The sequence below is a fragment of the Bos indicus genome, chromosome 6, assembly GCF_029378745.1.
Source record: "Bos indicus isolate NIAB-ARS_2022 breed Sahiwal x Tharparkar chromosome 6, NIAB-ARS_B.indTharparkar_mat_pri_1.0, whole genome shotgun sequence".
Lineage (NCBI taxonomy): Eukaryota > Metazoa > Chordata > Mammalia > Artiodactyla > Bovidae > Bos > Bos indicus.
The window spans coordinates 19,756,787-19,776,003 of record NC_091765.1 but is presented as its reverse complement, the minus strand read 5'-3'; the positions used below and the strand labels follow the sequence as shown (position 1 = coordinate 19,776,003).

Genomic DNA, 19,217 nt, shown 5'->3' with positions numbered 1-19,217 from the left:
TTTCATTCTTAGTATTGTTGTTGGGAATAATATATCAGATTTATGAGTATACAAAAAAAGTTAGTTTTGTATTACAAAGTTTTAGCAAATTGATCCAGTACTCTGACACTTATCATAATTAGCAACATATTAAGGGACTTGGGGTTTAGTGACATTCAAACTATTAAACACTTTAAACAAAAATCTCATGTCAGATGAGACTGTAAGGGCAAAGATTTAAAACCACTTATTCAAATTTAAAATAAACAGCAATTTTCCTTAGTAAAATTTCACTTAATCACAAAATGGAAGTTTCACATTACTTGAGCTGTCACTCTTCCTTTTTGAGCTTTTAAAATCAACGATTTCTCAATCGTTTTGTTTCATTGAGGAATTAAAATGTAGTGGACAAATAGCATAGAATATGAGTGACATCAGTGAGAATGGCAAAGTAAGAATCTCAGAAGAGCTGCTCCTTCAAAGCACAATGAGAACACTGGCAGAGATTATCAAAATAAACTTTTTAGCATTCTGGAAGTTTAACAAAGGTCTGTCTGCTGCAATCTATAGAGTATGTAGTCCAAAGAAACATCTGAATTTCAGTAAGAATGTAAGATTTGCGGAGTTTTAATTTTCCCTACTCTCATTTCCCTCTCCTCAGTTCCACAGTCACCTTAAAAACCAACAGTCTCACAAACCAGATATCTAGCAACCACTGGACAGGACAGAATGGTTTTAGAGCTCCCAAAAAGTGTCATTTCAGCAGGTTATGATTACTTGACCTATCTTCCAGTTTCCTAGAAACCTCTCCTTACAATGCTTGCCTTTATTTGACCTGATTCACAACCCTCTCCGTGCAAAGAGACACTTCTCTGAAGATATCTGTCAAAAAGAGTCAGCAGCAATTGTTTAATGTTGTGGCTGCCTGAAGTGGCCATAACAGTAGAAGCAAAGAATAAGCTGACAATAAAAATAAAAACACTAAAATTAAAAGCTGAGGAATTCAACGTCCACAGGGGAATCTGAAAGTGCTAAGAGAATCCTGGGAATCTAGAAGTCTGTCTATGCACACACAGGATGTTTGCATGCATAGGAAAGACCTGAGAAGGCCTTAACTAAGCTCTCACCTTTGGCTGGCCTCAAGACCTGAACCAGTTGTATGAATACAACATCCTAGAAGAGAGCTGTGTTAAAAGAACATAAGTGATTACTGTATTATGAACAATAAAGATGCTAAAGTGTATTAATATAATATTCATTTTCTTTTATAGTTTATAAATTAAGTCAAGCAAATACATACCAGATCTGTTTTTGGAGGATCTGGACACTCAGTGGGGAAATAAGGTGTTGAACTTCTGACTCCACTGCTATCAGATGTTGGCTTTGGAGGTTGAGCATGCTGCCTATAAGTAGCACTTTTAGGAGTCCAACAAAACAGGTTGATTGATTCTCGCACACAGCGTTCAATGTCAATTTCTAGATAGAAAAAAATTAAAAAAAAAAAAGCAAATATAGAAGCTATTGCTCTCTTTATGTAAGAACCACCAGTTTTCCTAAATACATATGCACAAATATGGCTAAAATGAAAACTAATTAGAAAAGATGTCAGTAAAATGTAATATGGATATTAATCAACATATGATTAGAATGGTAGAGGGTATCTGGTATTATTATGTAGACACATGATACATATATACAGTATATTTCAGTATATCATTATTCAAAAAGTTAAATATATTAATCATACATTCTTGTTAGAGAATCTGCTTCTTTAACTTTAATAATATTTTTACTTTCTCAAATTAAAAAATTGAGTAGAAAGAAGGCTGGAATTTGGGAGTGGGCAAACAAAAGACTCAGATTTAATATACCATGATTTCAAGTAAAGGGTACTAACAGTTTCACTTCCACTTATTACAGAAGATATAAAATAATCAGGACAAAAATTAATCAAAATCTAAATTCAGTATTTATCCTTTTAAAAAGAATTTCTTGATTTAAGTGCAGAAAAGTTTAAGTGAGGTATCACATATACAGAAATAAAATGCACCCAATTAAAAATGATAGAAAATATTTTCAAAGAAAATTTTCTTTTCTTTTTCTGATCTGAAAGAAATTTAAACACCTTTGATACAGAGGTAATATACATAGGAAATTTATTACAATGCTAAATTATTGTGTGTGTGTTTCAATAAGACTGCAACCCATGAGGAGATTAATATTAACATTCCTGATGGAGAGTAAAGCTGTAACTCTATGGGGAAATGGAGTTATCACAGAAAGGCAGTAGAAATTGAAGAATTTGGCTAGGATGAAAGAGTTTAGCATGGACCAGCTTTTTCCTTTCTATATTCCTAATATAGTAAAAGGTAGTTATCATCATTTCCTCTGTAAAAGTCCAATTGTGTCAATTCAGATAAGCAATGGAGAAAAATACATCAAATCCCTTACAGAGGGATAAGGTCCCTATTTCCCTTTTTGGAATGAAGTGCTTACATATAAAGGAAAAAGGAAATAGGCCCTTAAATTGATTCTGTGAATGGTGCATGAGTCATGCCTTATAGAACTGTCTGCTTTTTTAAGGTGGAAAACTCTTAGAGAAGGGCACAGAAATGGACACTTATTGAACATCTATTATGTGACAGGTGTTGTATGCTTTCACTGCTGCTGCTAAATCGCTTCAGTCGTATCCGACTCTGTGTGACCCCATAGACGGCAGCCTACCAGGCCCCTCCGTCCATGGGATTTTCCAGGCAAGAATACTGGAGTGGGTTGCCATTGCCTTTAGACAGGTAATGTAATCCCCTGATTTCTGTTGAAGATGAAGAAATTAACACGTAATGAAGTTAAGTGATTGAATGTGTTAAGTGTTGTTACCACCAGTAGAATCTCTGAAGTTAAAAGGATTATAAGGCATCTTTCACTTCCCAATTTATTTAGATTTGGGAAACAATAGCCAGCAGCTCTAGAAAGACCAGTTATTCAATTAAACATTGCTTTATCTGCTCTTAGTGATGCTTGCGAACTTCACAGTTGGTTATTTCCATTGCTGCACAAAGAGGTCAGATTTCATCACCACCATATGCTATTCCTAACATAAAATCTATAAAACAAGAGTTAAACATGTTTTGAAGTGTGGGCCCATTTATTTGAGAAATTGTCAATAGGAAATGTATTCTTCTAAAAAGCTCTTTAACATCATCAACTTAATATTCCACAAAGAGAAGAATACAAACACCAATGAGAAGAAAAATAAAAGTTCAGATACATTCCTCTACTTCACTTGAGACAGAAGAGATATGTTCAATTCATTTTAAAACATTTCCAATTAATATCGTTAAAAACTTGCAGCTAAAGAGAGAAAACTCTGTCATCTTAAAAAAAATTTTTATCTACTTCACACTGTTTAATTTCCAAAGGAAAAGAATTTTGGACCATAAATTTTGCATCCATAGTGCTCAAATCAGTTTGACACATCTGTCACCCATTAAAAGCTTGAGGTCAAATTACTGATGCAGATGAGAGGTTGTAGTTCAGTCCTTAAATCACTGGCATGGAAAAGTCATTTATATCTGCTTCCAAAACACCCTACCAATACCATAAAAGGTTTACAGGGAATCGTGAGAATTCACTGGCATCCACCCCAATTTGAGCCTGATTATTACTACTGGCAAATATCCCATTCTCCATTCTCTTGACCCATGTCATCCTTCCATCTCAAAATCCTTCCAAAGTACTTTATCATAACCAAAATATTATGAAAAGTACTTTATAAACTGTACATTAAAATATGCAATTATTCTTTTAAAAATAACCTCTCATCCCAGAGCACTACTACATTCTACCTTGCATTCTCATTTTGATATAATGCATTTGTGAAAAAGTATGCACCCTGGATTATGCTTTCCCAGGTTTGATTCCAAGCTCCATGAGGTTCACTCAGAAGAATAACTTTTGTAAATCGTAGTTTACCTATCTTATCCATTACTATTGTTCCCTCTCATAAATACTGAACTATTTTTAAAATTATAAAATGCAACTCATGTTACATTTGGGCAAGGGTAGGTGGAAAAGATCTCTCTCCTGAAGCCCTCCATTCTTTGGCTTTAATGAGTATGAACTGCTTTCCAGATAGAGTGAACAGCTGTTTACATGGCACTTCTCTTTACCATCACCTAATTCCCTCTATATTTGATCCCTAATTTGGGCATTAAGATATTATTTTCTCCCTTTTGATTTACTGCATCATTTTGGTGGAACACATTTCCCAGTAATTTTTGAGAAAGGATGCACAGGAAGCAAATTATTTTGGAATTGTCCATGTTTTTAATATATTTATTCTGCCTCTGACTGATAGTTGGGCTAGTCATAAGATTCTAGGATTGATTTATTTTTCTTCAGAGTTATGTAAGTCTTTCTTCTGAGAAATTTGATGCAATTTTGATTTAAGATCACATATATGTGATTTTCTTCTTTTCTGTAAACCTTTAGGAGTTCTGGTGTTCTGAAATTTCATAATGATGGTCTTAATATCTGAAGGATTCTTCAGTTGCAGAAAAAGTTATTGTGTATTATCTGTAATAATTTTTCACTTTTTTCCTTCTCTCTTCTTTCATTAGAAGAGTCCTGAACATCCTGAATAGATTTTCTAATAATTTTGCCCTTTCCTCTTACTTTGCATCCGTATTTTTCTTGTATTCTCTGAGGGCTTTCTTAAGCTTTATCACCCAACTCTTTCATATAAAGCTGAATGCATTTCCACATCATTTTTAATTTCCAGTAAGTATTTTTTGTCATATTAATACTTTAAAAAATCCTGAATTTTCATAGCTATTTTATCTTCTCATAATTGCTTTTCTGAGGATATTCCTTTATTCAGTAGGTGCTATTCTGTGTTTTTTTAGCTGGAGACTTTCCCCAGAGGTTTGGTGGTATTTAAAAGAACAGCACTAAAAATTATATTGGAAGTTCTGAATATGTGGGCAAGGCTTTGTTACTGGTGGATTCACTACAGGTAACTTGGGGATATGGTCATTTGTTAGAAGATCCCCAAAAGTAAGGTATTCCTCTTTTGGGGAACATTATATTTCTCCAGAGAATTATTCTTTAACCTGTCTAAACTAATCCTTGCCAGTATTCTAGGAACTGACCATGGAGAAGACTGGATATTGTAACTGTAGACATTTCCGCTCTCTGGCTCTTGGCTATGCTGCTGATTCTGAGTTTCAAGTCTTTTACGATTCTGCTACTCCAAAGAATGTACCTCCAAATTTACTGTTTCTATGGTCATGTTTTGTAAAATGTGCAAAAGTAAAAATATTTAAATCACAATCAGTGAAAACTTGTCTTTATTTATACCAATTTCAACTCCATTACACTTCCTCTTGTGTTGGACAACATAGTGGCTGTGAATACTCTGATATAATTAAGCTAAACTAGAGATATATTTAGTATGGTTTAATGGGTATTTTTCTGTTAAGTCACTTTTGGGTATTGACATAGATTTCCTCCTTGGTCAAGTCTAGCTAGACTCTTCTAAGCCTTTTCTCAACTATGTCTCAATCTTGGCCTAAAAAGTTGGCCTGAACAAAACTCTCAACATAATATATAGCAATTCAAGGTCACATCCCTCAGATGACCCTAACACCCTATGAACGCCTCCTTGAGAAAATCAAGGCTGCCAGAAGAATTTACTGTTTGTTCCAGGAAATAACTGAAGATAGGGTCCTTGTCTGAAGATAGGTACCTCTGTGGGAAGGTAGGAGCCTAAGTTTGGTGTCTGTTAGTAAATGCAGATGTACTTCACACGGACCCAATGCCGTCCTTCACATATTTTACAGTTTTTCACTTCACACTGGGGTATTTTTGCAATAGTGTAATACTGATTAAAACCTGTGCTTACCACTTTAATTAGTGTCTGGCATTGCTTATCTTTGACAATATAGTAAAGTTATTGCTAACTCTAGAAATGACTTCCTGGAATATCCCCAATCCCTACTATATAGGAGCAATGTGAATGTGTGTTCTAGAACCAAAAGTTTATGTGCAGGAAAAACATAGTTGACATGTACACAGCCAAAAATAAGACTGAAAATTAGAAACATTAAACATGTGAAACTGTAAGCAGAGAATTAGGTTCTCTTCGATGCCTGATCAAAAGAGAAATTCTTTCCTTCTAGAAATATACTTCAATAATGCTATATACACAATTATAGGTGCACCATTAACTTTTTCTTTTTTTTTTGACAGGAACTTCACAAAAAAATAGCATTCCTGTGTTTACAGGAAACAAACTTGCAGCAAACAAACAGAAGCCACACCTGGGGTAAGTGATATGTTTTATGCATTACTATTATCAATATTAAAAAACAAAGTTCAACCAACTAAGCCTGTGAAAAGGCTGATTATTCATGTTTTCTATAGAAAATAATATACAACTACTGTTATATGAATCAATGAATAAGAAGCAAAAGAGGAGGACAAATACAGAGATATGTCAGACATTTAATGAATAAAAATATTATGCTATTTCTGTTTTGTAATTTGTTGTGATCTCCTCACTCATTCTAAATATTCTTTTAAAAGCCTAATTTTATATTGTCATTTTTAACCCCTCCTTAGTCAGGTGACTTAATGGAACCAGGAAGTAATACTACATGGAATTAATATAATTCAAATTAAAAGTGTTAGTCATAGTTACAGGGTACCATTGAATCCCCTTTAAATAGTTAGGCAAAAATGCTCTGGGCCAGTACAAGAATGATAAACCAGTAATAAGATTAATTATACACATACATATATGTACACATTACATACACACACACATAAATATTTGTCGAATGAAGGACTGAGCACATTTTATAAGTACAATCTTGGTAATGCAGTCTGAGGGGGAAATGATGGTACAATACATAACTGGGCTCCTACTTTACTTCACTCAGACTTTCACATCCCTGATATGTGTGCATGTGCTTACTGGCACATTTTGCTAAGCATCTATCATCTCTGCTGCTTAGCGCCTACAATGAAGTGAGAAATAAAATAGGAAATGCAATAAGCATTACTGACACACAGATACTTAAACTGTTTTCTATTCTTAACATAACTGTCTTGATCATTTAGCAGTTGAGTAGATACATATTATGATGCAAAGCAGCTGGTGTTGCTAATAGAACACAGCTCACTTCAGAAAAAAAGAACAATGTAGCAGCTTGGAAGACCCAGCACCAGCTCAGCAATAGCCATCGTTTTCTCCTTTTCTTTTATACTTAACACTGAATCCAAAACAAAACTGGAAATCTGATTCTTTCTTGGCAATAGAACCTTGTATTCAAGCTCAATAAGCATTTTTTCATATGACTGATACATGCTTTTACTGAAGGACTGATGGTTTACATTTTTCAAGGTAATCCAATGTAGATTTTTAAAATAAAAGTATGAAAATTTTGGTTATTTCCTCTATGTTATATAATATTTACTAACTAGCCTATAAGCATATGGCATATTATTCCTCTTCATTTTCTCTGATCTTGTTTATTGGTTTGTTTTCTGTTTGACTCGGCGCACTCACACTTAGAGGGGATATGTAGTAAGGAGTTATTTTCCATTCTGTTGAGGATCATCATTTAAGATAACGCAACAAGAACACATCAGATTACAGTGGACCCTTGAACAACATAGGTTTTGAATTGCATGGGTCCACTTACACATAGATATTTTTCAATAGTAAATATCCCAGCACTACACCATCCACAGTTGGTTGAATCTGTAGATGCAGAACCGTTGATACTGAGGAAGAGTGGATGTGGAGGAACAGCAGATACAGAGGAACTGGTATACAAAGGACTGATGGTAAATTATATTTTGATTTTCAACTGTGGCAAGCAAAGGCACCCCTACCTCTGCGTTGTTGAAGGGTTAACTGTACTTTCATTTTTGTATAGTGATACAAGGTTAGGTGCCTCCCAGGTGGCACTAGTGGTAAAGAACCCACCTTCCAATGCAGGAGATGCAACAGACACTGGTTTGATCCCTGGCTTGGGAATATCCCCTGGGGAAGAAAATGGGAACCCACTCCAGTATTCTTGCTTGGAAAATCTCATGGACAAAGGAGCCTGGTGGGCTACAGTCTATGGGGTCTCAAAGATCAGGATACAACTGAAGCGATAGCACATATGCATGCAAAAGGCTAGGTAGAGGACTGGAAAGAATGCGACCCAAAAGTATTATTACATTTTAAAGTAACAATGACATATAGAACAATATATGTTAAAAGTCATTTCAGGTATGATATATATATACTCATTTTGGTCCTTACATTATTATTTTCATTATCCATCAGCAGTATATATGGGGGAAATTTTAACCATAACTTCTGACTTTTAAAGATTTCTGAGGTTGACTACTTTTAAGATACTTCAGAAGTGTAAAATGTTCTGTATATTTTAAAAATACTTTAAAAACCTAACACACACATAAATACTCAACAGTAAAACAAAAACAAACAAATTCCATCATTGAGGTCCTGAAACAAAGTACGTTTAATACCTGATTGAGACTGCAAGATAATTTTTGGACTACTCAAAAAAATTCAGAGAGCGGAATCCCTGTCAATCATAAAAAAAGACTGCTTTACTATGGAGAAGAGTCTTCCTATGGAAAAGAGCCTTGAAACCTTGGGACCAACTTTAAGATGTATTAGGACTCTAATCTACTCTCAACTTTGAAGGTAAGTAGAAAATTCTGATCACCCCTAACTTTATTTTTCATTATACTTCTGAATACATAAGAAACCTTTAACTTTATAAACTATTTGCTGCTGCTGCTGCTAAGTCGCTTCAGTCGTGTCCAACTCTGTGCGACCCCATAGATGGCAGCCCACCAGGCTCCTGTCCCTGGGATTCTCCAGGCAAGAATACTGGAGTGGGCTGCCATTTGCTTCTCCAGCGTGTGAAAGTGAAGTGGCTCAGTCACGTCTGACTCTTCACGACCCCATGGACTGTAGCCCACCAGGCTCCTCCATCCATCGGATTTCTCAGGCAAGAGTACTGGAGTGGGTTGCCATTGCCTTCTTCGTATAAACTATTTATGTATTGCAAAATTAGTGATGTGCTAAGAGCAACAACTAGCTCAGTGTTAAAGGAATTTACAATTTATTCTACTGGCTTTGTGTTTTCTTCATAGACAATTATTTTCAGCTTAGAAGTCATATTTTCCTCTTTTCCATACAATAATACAGTATTCCCTTCCCAACAAGAAGACAACTTAAGATTTTGAAAATACATTTTCATGATTTTCATTTCACTGACTACGTGATCATGTCAATAAAAATATATTACTCTTTCATCTCTCCTTAACCAATTTAAATTTAGAAGAATTTAATCTTTCATCTAAATCTTAATGTTAACATGTAATTTCTATGGGTGGGGGTAAAATCTCCATATTTAATTTCCAATATGATTGTCCTTTTGCAATTCCATGAAGAGGTGCTTAGAAATAGACGTGCATTAACATTACATAGCTACAAGCAGAAAATGTAAACAATTATGGATTCTCAGCTTCAGGTAAAACAGTATAAAATCTTAGAGGGCTGACAATACAAAACCTTCACTGAATAACTGGGTACTATTATTGCTCTATTTTTTCATCTCATCAGCTCTCCTCAAGCCAGAATAAAAGGAATTATGGATACCTACTGAGAATACTCATGTTAAGAATCCTTTGCCTTTTGCTCATTATAGAGCTTCTTGAAAGGAATGTTCAGAGACTAGAATGCACCTCAAATATCAATACAGCATTCTATTTTGGGAATGCCGTACTGAAGGAAAAGTATCTTTTCAAGGATACTTTTCATTCTTTTAAAAACAGTGAAAAGAAAGAAAATACCTCTACAGATATATTTGAAAAATATCCCTAATGTGGCCTAAGACCCTGCTTGATCACTCTCTTTTCTAACCACTTTCCTCCTTGCACCAAGGATACCACTCCAGTTCCTTGAGTTGTTTGGGGCTTTTGCAGCACTTTCTTTCCTCTGTCTAGAAGATGCTCCCCTCTCTCCACTTCTTACTTCCCAAAGTCAATTAATTTCAGATATTACCTTTAGTATCACTCTCTTAGAGAAGGTTCTTTACCTCCTTCAGACTTGGTAGTGTTCTGTAATAAATTCCTACTGCTTTCTGTAGCACTTATCACCATTATAACTATTTATTTAATAAAGGGGTCACAAGTATAGTTTTAAAAAATCTGGGCCACTGTTTACAATTGGGAAATTATACATAAATACTATAAAACCCTATTTAATTTATACTTATCCCTAAATGAAAGCAAGAAATTATTCACTGAACCCTATCCAAAAAAAAAAGGAAAACCCGGATCAGTTCTTATTGATCTTCTTTCCTACTTCACTACCACAGGGATTGTCACCAGTACCTTAAATCTACGATTTCATAAACTAAATTGAATTTCCTCCTCACTCTCATTATCATTGATTTTCAGTTTCATCTTGTGGAAAAACAGGAAAATAACAAGACACAGCTTTAAGGATTCAACATACTTTAGTACTTTGCTCTATTTCTTAGTTTTTAATAACTTTAATAACTTTTCTCTCAGTCTCAAAATATGTGCATGTTATTTGAAATAAATGGCTAGGATTTCTCAGCATACATCTTAAACAACCTGGTACATAACTGTGTTGCTCAAAATACGTGTGATTTTCATGACATATTCTATGCTATGCTAAATAACAATAAAGACTGCATTACAAAACTGCTTTAAGTCAAAAGGGATACGTACCTTTGCTGAGCTACAATATTTTTGAGGAACCAGTGAAGTGCTACATGATAGACACTACCAGTATTTTTCATGTATGTGTTGAATCCTACCGTAAATTATGTAGGTAATACTGAGATAACATCTTAAAGTTTTATTTAAAATGTTTTAATTAAATTTCTGTAATAAAACATACATCAGACAATTAAGATGTTTCAACCAACTGCTGATTTCTTCCTGCAAAAAGGATTTACTTTTCACACGTTCAAGTTCCTTCAATATACACAGTATTTCCTTCAAAATACTTTATACATACTTATTTTTTTTCTTTCAGAGGTAAAGTAAATATTTTAATCTCTGAGGGTAAGTGAAGTGTTCTTCCATACAGATTTCCTAATTTCTTTTATAGATTCTCTAAGAAAAACTTCTTTCTTACTTTAAAAGATTCCTATGCTTGAAGATGTTCAGAGGTACAAAGTTATGCATTCTGGGAATTTATTTCAACCACAATCACATAAATATGCTGAATTAATTTTTTAACTGTAAAAAGGATATACACCAACAAAGCAAAAAAGCAATTAAACATTTCAGCTATTAAAAATCCACTCTAAAATTATGACCATTTTGGTTTTAGTCAGATTATCATATTCATCTTGGGAACTGCTTAGATGTATCCTCAAAAATATTATTTTGTCAGCCAGATGGACACAACAGCAGAATAATATGGCTGAAGGCTGACTACCTCATCCTGTAGTTGGTTTTAACGGTGGTAACTTTGGAAACTACACTCTTAACACCAGTGGCCAATATCCAGTACTGAATGGTGCTATGAAAAACCCAGTATTTTTTCCAAAATACCCTACTACTATTTTGAGATTGTGTAAAAAATGCCAAATATACTGGTCTCATGGTTATTTCCTTTAGTACTTAAATGACACACATACCAATACATGTTAAGAACTTCCAGCAAAATTTTCTAGCACCACTTGTACCTCCTTGGAATGTGACATCACACTATATCATTTACTAAAGGGGACAGAATTTGGAAGCAGTTTTTGGCAAAAATAATAATGCCTTTCTGCTGTGTTCTCTCTTCAAGAATTAAAAGGTTAGTACAAAGTTATGGAAAGGAGGAAGAAAAGAGAGGGAATTTACAAAGACTGAATGTCATACATTCTTTGTATGTTTAAAGTATTAAATGCTACACATATTTTAAAAAATAGTTATGAGTATTTGGTATCAGGTTTTGTGTCAAGTACATTATGCATATTATCTGCTGTGTTCATTTTAACGCTAAAACATATTTTTAGCTCCATTTTGCTAAAGCTTTCCTAATGTATAGGATTTTCTTTCCAAAGAGATTAACAACTTGTTCATGTTCACACAGCTAATATATGCCAGAGTTGGGGGGTGAACTCTCATCTATTTCACTCTACATATCACTCTTCTCAGCAAGAGAACCATACTGAAAGTTTCCAAGATCACACAGGTAGTGAGTGGAACAGTTAGGACTCAGACTCTTATGTCTTGACTCCAAAGACTGTGCTTTGTATCCACTAGACTATGTTGTCCCTGAGCGATGAAAAGAGATACTCTGCTTAGTCATAATATGCATACATACATATACAATGAAGGCTTACTTGGCTTCTCAGGCAATTCCTCAATTGCTTTTGTTAATAAGGAAATCAATATGATTGATATCAGTCTCAATAATCTATAGAAAAAGCCAAACGGGGTGATTGCTTCATTTATTCTACCAATAGGAAAGCAGTCACGATGGAAAGGAATAAGTGAGGAAAATCATAATAATGATGAGAACATTAATAATAATAATCACTTACATAGCTCTTGCTCTTTGCAAGGACTGCTCTAAGTTGTTCAGAGGCACTGATTTACTTAGGACAACAATCCTGTGCGGTAGGTACAATTATCATTTACATAAAATCAGGGGTAAGGAAACAGATACAAAGAGGCTGAGTCAGGTCCCTAAGGTTACACATGAAAGTGGTAGAGCTAGTATCTAAAACCCAAGTGATCTGGCTCTACATTCCATGCTTTTAGTCACTAGGCTTTTGGACCTCTCTTTGTAGAAAGAAGCAACTAGAATGGGACAATAAAAAAAAAAAAAAAATGCAAGGGCATTTTGTTTTCAAGGTTACCAACTGGATGGTGATTCCATTACATTACTGTCAACAGATATTTTGAAAAGTGAATTTGCTAATCTGCTTCAGAAAAGAATTTAGCTAAATTTGTTCTGACTGCTTACTTATGTTTTTAAACACAGTTAAGTGAGGACTTCAGTAAAGCACAATATATTTAAAGAGTTCAAATTAATGTTTAATTCTAACCTATCTTTATCTACAAAGTCTATCTCAAGAATTAAGGTAAAATTCCCTTTCACTTTTCACTTTCATGCATTGGAGAAGGAAATGGCAAGCCACTCCAGTGTTCTTGCCTGGAGAATCCCAGAGATGGGGGAGCCTGGTGGGCTGCCATCTATGGGGTCACACAGAGTCGGACACGACTGAAGTGACTTAGCAGCAGCAGCAGCAGCATAGAGCTAGCCTATCCTTTCTCTTTTTTTTGCAGTCTTAAAAAAATTTTTTTTTTTCTTTCAAATATGTCCTAAGTTTATGCCACATAATATTTTGATTAGAAAAGGCATATTCAGTGTGTCTGTATGTATATTAATCCAGATTCACTTTGTAGGCCTTCCCATGACCACTTCTGAATTTCTTCAAGCATCAGGTATAGTGAGGGGGCTCAACATGATGAAAAGAGATATCTTTTAGATCTAAGTAGGAAAGACATCCCAAATAAGTGCACTGTGATTAAAAGTAAAAAGAAACATAGGTGTACTTAAGGGAAAAGTTTACATTTAACCCCTCTGTCCTTTTTTTTTTAAGTCACATTTTTTCTTATAAACTTTTTCTTTCCCAACTGGAATCATATACAGTGGCCAAGTAAATGATGTGCCAGAATAATGGCACTGAGGACCCATGCAAATCACATCAATAGAAGGCATCCTATCCTACTTTCAAAACTAAGTAGTGTTTTCCTTTTCAATGAGTCAGTGCTAACCAACATATATTCTTACTTTCTGATTTCAGGAATAATGACTTTATTTTAATGTATAAGCAGAGTTACCACTAATCTGCCTGTTCAATATGAAAATAGATTCCTTCACCAGTGTATAGCTGGAACATTTATGCATGTAATTGGAAAGGCAAGAAATTTGCTTTACTTAAAAATGCACAATCATCATTTCTAACATGTATTTTTTAGACATGACCAGAAAAATTCCTTTCATCCTAATCAATCATCCTCTGTTTACTTTGGCAAGTTAGGAACAAGAGGAAAACATCTACACAGTTACAGACAGTATTTGTAGTTTGTGAAACTAGCTTTTTTTGGATAGTTTGAACAGTTACATTGTTCAACATCAATAGGAAAACCAGAGATAACTTGATTTACATTAAGAATCTCCCAGAAAAAAAAAACAACTAAACTACTATTTGTTCATATAAGAAGTTATCAACTTTAATTAAAGTTTGGTAAGTTAGGAAGCTGATGGTGATACTTTTAGTTTGGGAGGAAAGTAGAAAGAGAAGTTTTAAACAAATCCCATAATGTTTCTTAGTTTCTCAACAAGGATGAAGATTTTTCAACAACAGAAAAATGCTGAAATACCAGGTATAGATCAGCCACGAAAAATAAAAACTGGGGTAGGCAGCAGTTTATTATTCCTTTTGAGAGTACTTATTAAATATAAAATCTTAAGATATCTTTCTTTTACTCTTTGATTTTTTGAAAAATTTATCTCTTGGATAATTTTAAGTGTGTTTATTTTCAGTAATCACTTTGGTTGCCTGCAAATATGAAGAATAGCAATAAACTCATAGATGGGTTGGATCCAAGGAAATGCAATTTGAAATAGAATTTTTCTACTTGAAAAATACTTTGGTTTCTGCAAAAATGTAGTTAAGTTTTTTTTTTTCTGCCACAGATTATTATATCCTATGCAACCATATTACTTCCATCTTTTCAGCTATAGTATAAAAGCTTAAACTATACTTGCATTCTATATTTCTACACTAACCATTCAACTCCTAGACTTACAAGTTCCTCACTTATGAATACAATATATAACTTTACTTACTATCCAGCATAACATAGAACTCCCCTGGAGTATGATTTGCTCTCTCAAGAGGACAGTGTTTCCTTTCTTTAAACTATTAAATAGTTAGCAAGTTAACTATGGATAGGAGAGACCAACGTTCCATGTGAATTACATCTTTGTAAAAACTTGGGTTCTCAAACACCTTCCCAAGTGGCCTTTATTTACTATCTGCTGAAGATAAACAGGCCTATCCTAAGCAAGGCATATATGTCACATGATGCTCCCTTCTCCCCCTTCTCCTGCCCTTGTCTTTCACCTTTTGGCATCATCACTGACATGAAAATAAATGACTGAGCTAGTATGACCCAGCTTTGTATCTATAATGCTGGGCCGGCTAAAGAGGTAGTATATAAGCGAGAGAGTTCAGAGAGGAAGGATATGGCTCAAGCAGGAGAGATTCTGAAGACCTGGATGATTATTTTTGAAAATTGTTTTAAGGATGTCTCATTATCCCATAATTAAATTTCACTTAGTGATTCCATTTTTATATATCTATACCTGGTAAGTCCGAGAAGAGAAGAATGCACTCATTAAAGCCATTAGCCAAAAGTCGGTCACGCAGCTGCTGAAGAATTGCTACTCCGATACAGAATGGGAAGGAGGAATTCCCAAGCAGTAAGGTATCCCAGAGGTGGAAAATTTTGTGCAGTGGAAATACATCTGTAAAGTGACAAATATAAATAAATCAATTTAAAAAATTTAAAACAAAATAAAAATTAAATCAACAACAAGCTGCTTTACTAGTCATGATAATTCCCTTATGGGTCAAAACTATTAAAGGAAAAATATTGGAAAACTATTTTTATAAAATGTTTACTTGGTTTTGTAGGTTTACTGCTTCCCAAGGCAGTAAAATTGATAGGTTTAAAAAATTGATAATCTAATTCATCATATAGATTTCCTACCCTCCATTATCAATCTCGGTATAGCTCTTACATTCAATTTCTTCCTAGAATTTTCTGGTTATATTATTTTAACAATTCATTTACTTAGAAGAACTTTAGTACTGTTATAATTTCTGTATCATTATATTTCTACTATGCACTCTAAGAACTGCTTTTTGAAATTCCCATAAAAAATCTGATTAGCAGTTTTCTATTTTCTGAAACTTTCTTTTTTTCATTTATTAGTACTTTCAACACCTTTCCAGGCCAGTGCATGCAGATCTACTTCAAGTATTGTATTTCATTTATCATATGTGCATATTTAATCTAGGTATCTACTGCATTAATATGTGTAATACATTAAAGTATTACATATTCACATAAACTTTCTATTTCTAGAAGAATTCTACTTTAGGAAATAACAAAAGTATTAGTTATTAGATAGTCTCTAAAAATTGAGTCTGATTTGGTTGTAAAAGTTTCCTTCTAAAACTTTATGTAAATAGTATAGTTAATATTAACTTATGTTTCAATAGAGGGCAGAGATTTTATCAATGTTATGACATATAGGTTTTCATTCTATAGAACACTCTTTTTGATATCCCCCAGTCAGAACAATTGAAAAAATTTGCTACCCAACTATATTACCTTATAATTACATAAGGATGCTTATGTAATTAAATCTGATAATATCCCAGGGAAGAATGGACCTGTTCTTTTCCCAATACAATATTGAAAGAAAATGGAAAATTGTACTTACGAGTAAACATGGTGAGAAACCAAGGGATGGCATAGAGCTATGAGTGGAAAAACAAAGGGATGCAGGGAATGGATAAAGAGGAAATAAAAGAGATAATTAGAATGACTTCCAATAAACTGAACCGTAAAAAAAAAGTTCTATGTTTTAATCTATTCCACTGATTAAAAATATTCTTTAACACCATGTACAAAAATAAACTCAAATTAGATTGAAGATCTAAATGTAAGACTAGGTGGGGAGGGAGGTGGGAGAAGGGTTCCGAATGGGGGGACACATGTATACCTACGGCTGATTCATGCTGATGTATGGCAAAAGCCATTATAATACTGTAAAGTGTTTATCCTCCAATTTAAATAAATTAATTAATTAAAAAATAATAATAAATATAAGACTGGATACTGTAAAAATCCTAGAGGAAAACATAGTCAGAACACTCTTTGACGTAGATCACAGCAATGTTTTTTTCTACCCACCTCCTACAGTAATGAAAATAGAAAGAAAAATAAACAAACATGACCTAATTAAATGGAAAGCTTTTGCACAGCAAAGGAAACCATCAACAAAATTAAAAGACAAATGATGGAACAAGAGAAAATATTTGCAAATGATGTGACTGTCAAGGAATTAATTTCCAAAATATACAAACAGCTCACACAGCTTAGTATTAAAAAGTAAAAAATGGCAGAAGATCTAAACAGACATTTTTCTAAAGAAGACCTATGAATGGCCAAATAGCACATGAAAAGATGCTCACAATCACCAATTATTAGAGAAATATAAACCAAAACTACAATGAGGTATCACCACACATTGGTCAGAATAGTTATCAAAAAGTCTACAAATAATAAATGCTGGAGGAGGTGTGGAGATAAAGAAACTTCCTACACTATTGGTGAGAATGTAAATTGGTTTAGCCACTATGGAGAACAGTATGAAGGTTCCTTGGGCTTCCCAGGTGGCTCAGTGGTAAAAAATCCTCCTGCCAATGCAGGAGACGTGCATTTGATCCCTAGGTTGGGAAGATTCCCCTGGAAAGGAAATGGCAACCCACTCAAGTATTTTTGCCTGGTAAATCCCATGGACAGAGGAGTCTGATAGGCTACAGTCCATGGGATCATAAAAGAGATGGACATGACTTAGAAGCTAAACAACAACAACAATGAAGGTCACTTAAAAAACTAAAAACATAGTGATCTCACTCTTGGGCATATATCCTGAGAAAACTCTAATTCAAAAAGATGCATGCCCCACCAATGCTCACTGCAGCACTATTTATAATAGCCAAGACATAGAAGCAACCCAAGTGTCCACTGACAGATGAATGGATAAAGACGATGTGATATATACTACAACAGAATACTACTCAGTCATAAAACAGGATAAAATAATGCCATGTGCAGCAATATGGATGGGCCTAGAGATGATCATACTAAGTGAACTAAGTTAGACAAAGACAAATACCATATGATATCACTTAGATGGGGAATCTAAACAAAGGATACAATGCACTTGTTTATAAAACAGATACAGACTCACAGACACAGAAAACAAACTTACAGTTACCAAAGGGGAAAGGAGGAAGGGTAAATTAGGAGTTTGGGATTAACATAGACATACTACTATATATACTCCTATAAAATACATAACTAATATGGACCGACTGTACAACACAGAGAACTCTACACGATATTGAATAATAACCTATAATGGAAAAGAATCTAAAATATTTATATATATACCTCCCACATATATATACATATGCAAGAAACTAACACAACAAACATTGTAAATCAATTGTATTTCAAAAAAAATGAAAAACATAACAGAAAATACAATTATAAATTATTATCACAAATACTCTATTACATAATGACATCTATTACAAATATTGCAGATGACCCTTCTGCTAAGACTTATTTCACAGAGTATTTTCATTTCATCGAGGAATACACTCAGGACAATGCCTATTCCAAACGTAATATAAACACATTAATTTCAATGGCATAATTTTCAAAGGAGAACTTTTGCTATTAGGGAACAAAATATTCCTGAGATTTAAACAGTCTTTATCAGTGTTGAGTTACCTTTACTGAGTACTTTTTGAGACATGATAAGATGATATTTGAAAAATGTCCAAAATGTCTCATTAAAAAGTTTTTATGAAGCTTGTATCTTCTATTACCACTTTCTAAATTAACAGAAAGCTTCATAAGAGACTAAAAGTTGTGAGACCTAGGAATGAAATAATGTTTTTCAGATGACAAATTTATCTTCCTAACAGTATCTAGAAATGAAACACACACACCAATTAATTTTGTGAGATTTTGAAGTAAGAACTCATTCTTAATTTCTAAAAGTAGAGTAAAATCTCCTTTGTTAATAACAAGTATCAAAACCCATAGTAATTTATAGAAAAATCTGAAAAAGCTCTACTTTTATTTTATATTTTATGTCAATGTCAGCTTCTATTAGACAAAAATTTTTGTGCTAAATAGAGGAAAACAACAGAATGGGAAAGACTAGAGATCTCTTCAAGAAAATCAGAGATACCAAAAGAACATTTCATGCAAAGATGGGCTCGATAAAGGACAGAAATGGTATGGACCTAACAGAAGCAAAAGATATTAAGAAGAGGTGGCAAGAATAC

The 19,217-nt window shown here is 33.8% G+C and overlaps 1 protein-coding gene across 6 annotated transcripts in view; it reads right to left on the bottom strand.

The window, feature by feature from the left end:
* The window catches only part of TBCK (TBC1 domain containing kinase), a 208,922-nt gene that overhangs the window by 77,296 nt on the left and 112,409 nt on the right, over positions 1 to 19,217 (bottom strand). For all 6 annotated transcript variants that reach the window (XM_070791100.1, XM_070791099.1, XM_070791102.1 and 3 more), the window contains 3 exons: positions 16,571 to 16,607; positions 15,425 to 15,586; positions 1,280 to 1,455 (listed from right to left, as the gene is read on the bottom strand). In XM_070791100.1, coding sequence (XP_070647201.1) covers positions 1,280 to 1,455; positions 15,425 to 15,586; positions 16,571 to 16,607 — 375 coding nt within the window. The remainder of the gene's footprint in view (positions 1 to 1,279; positions 1,456 to 15,424; positions 15,587 to 16,570; positions 16,608 to 19,217) is intronic.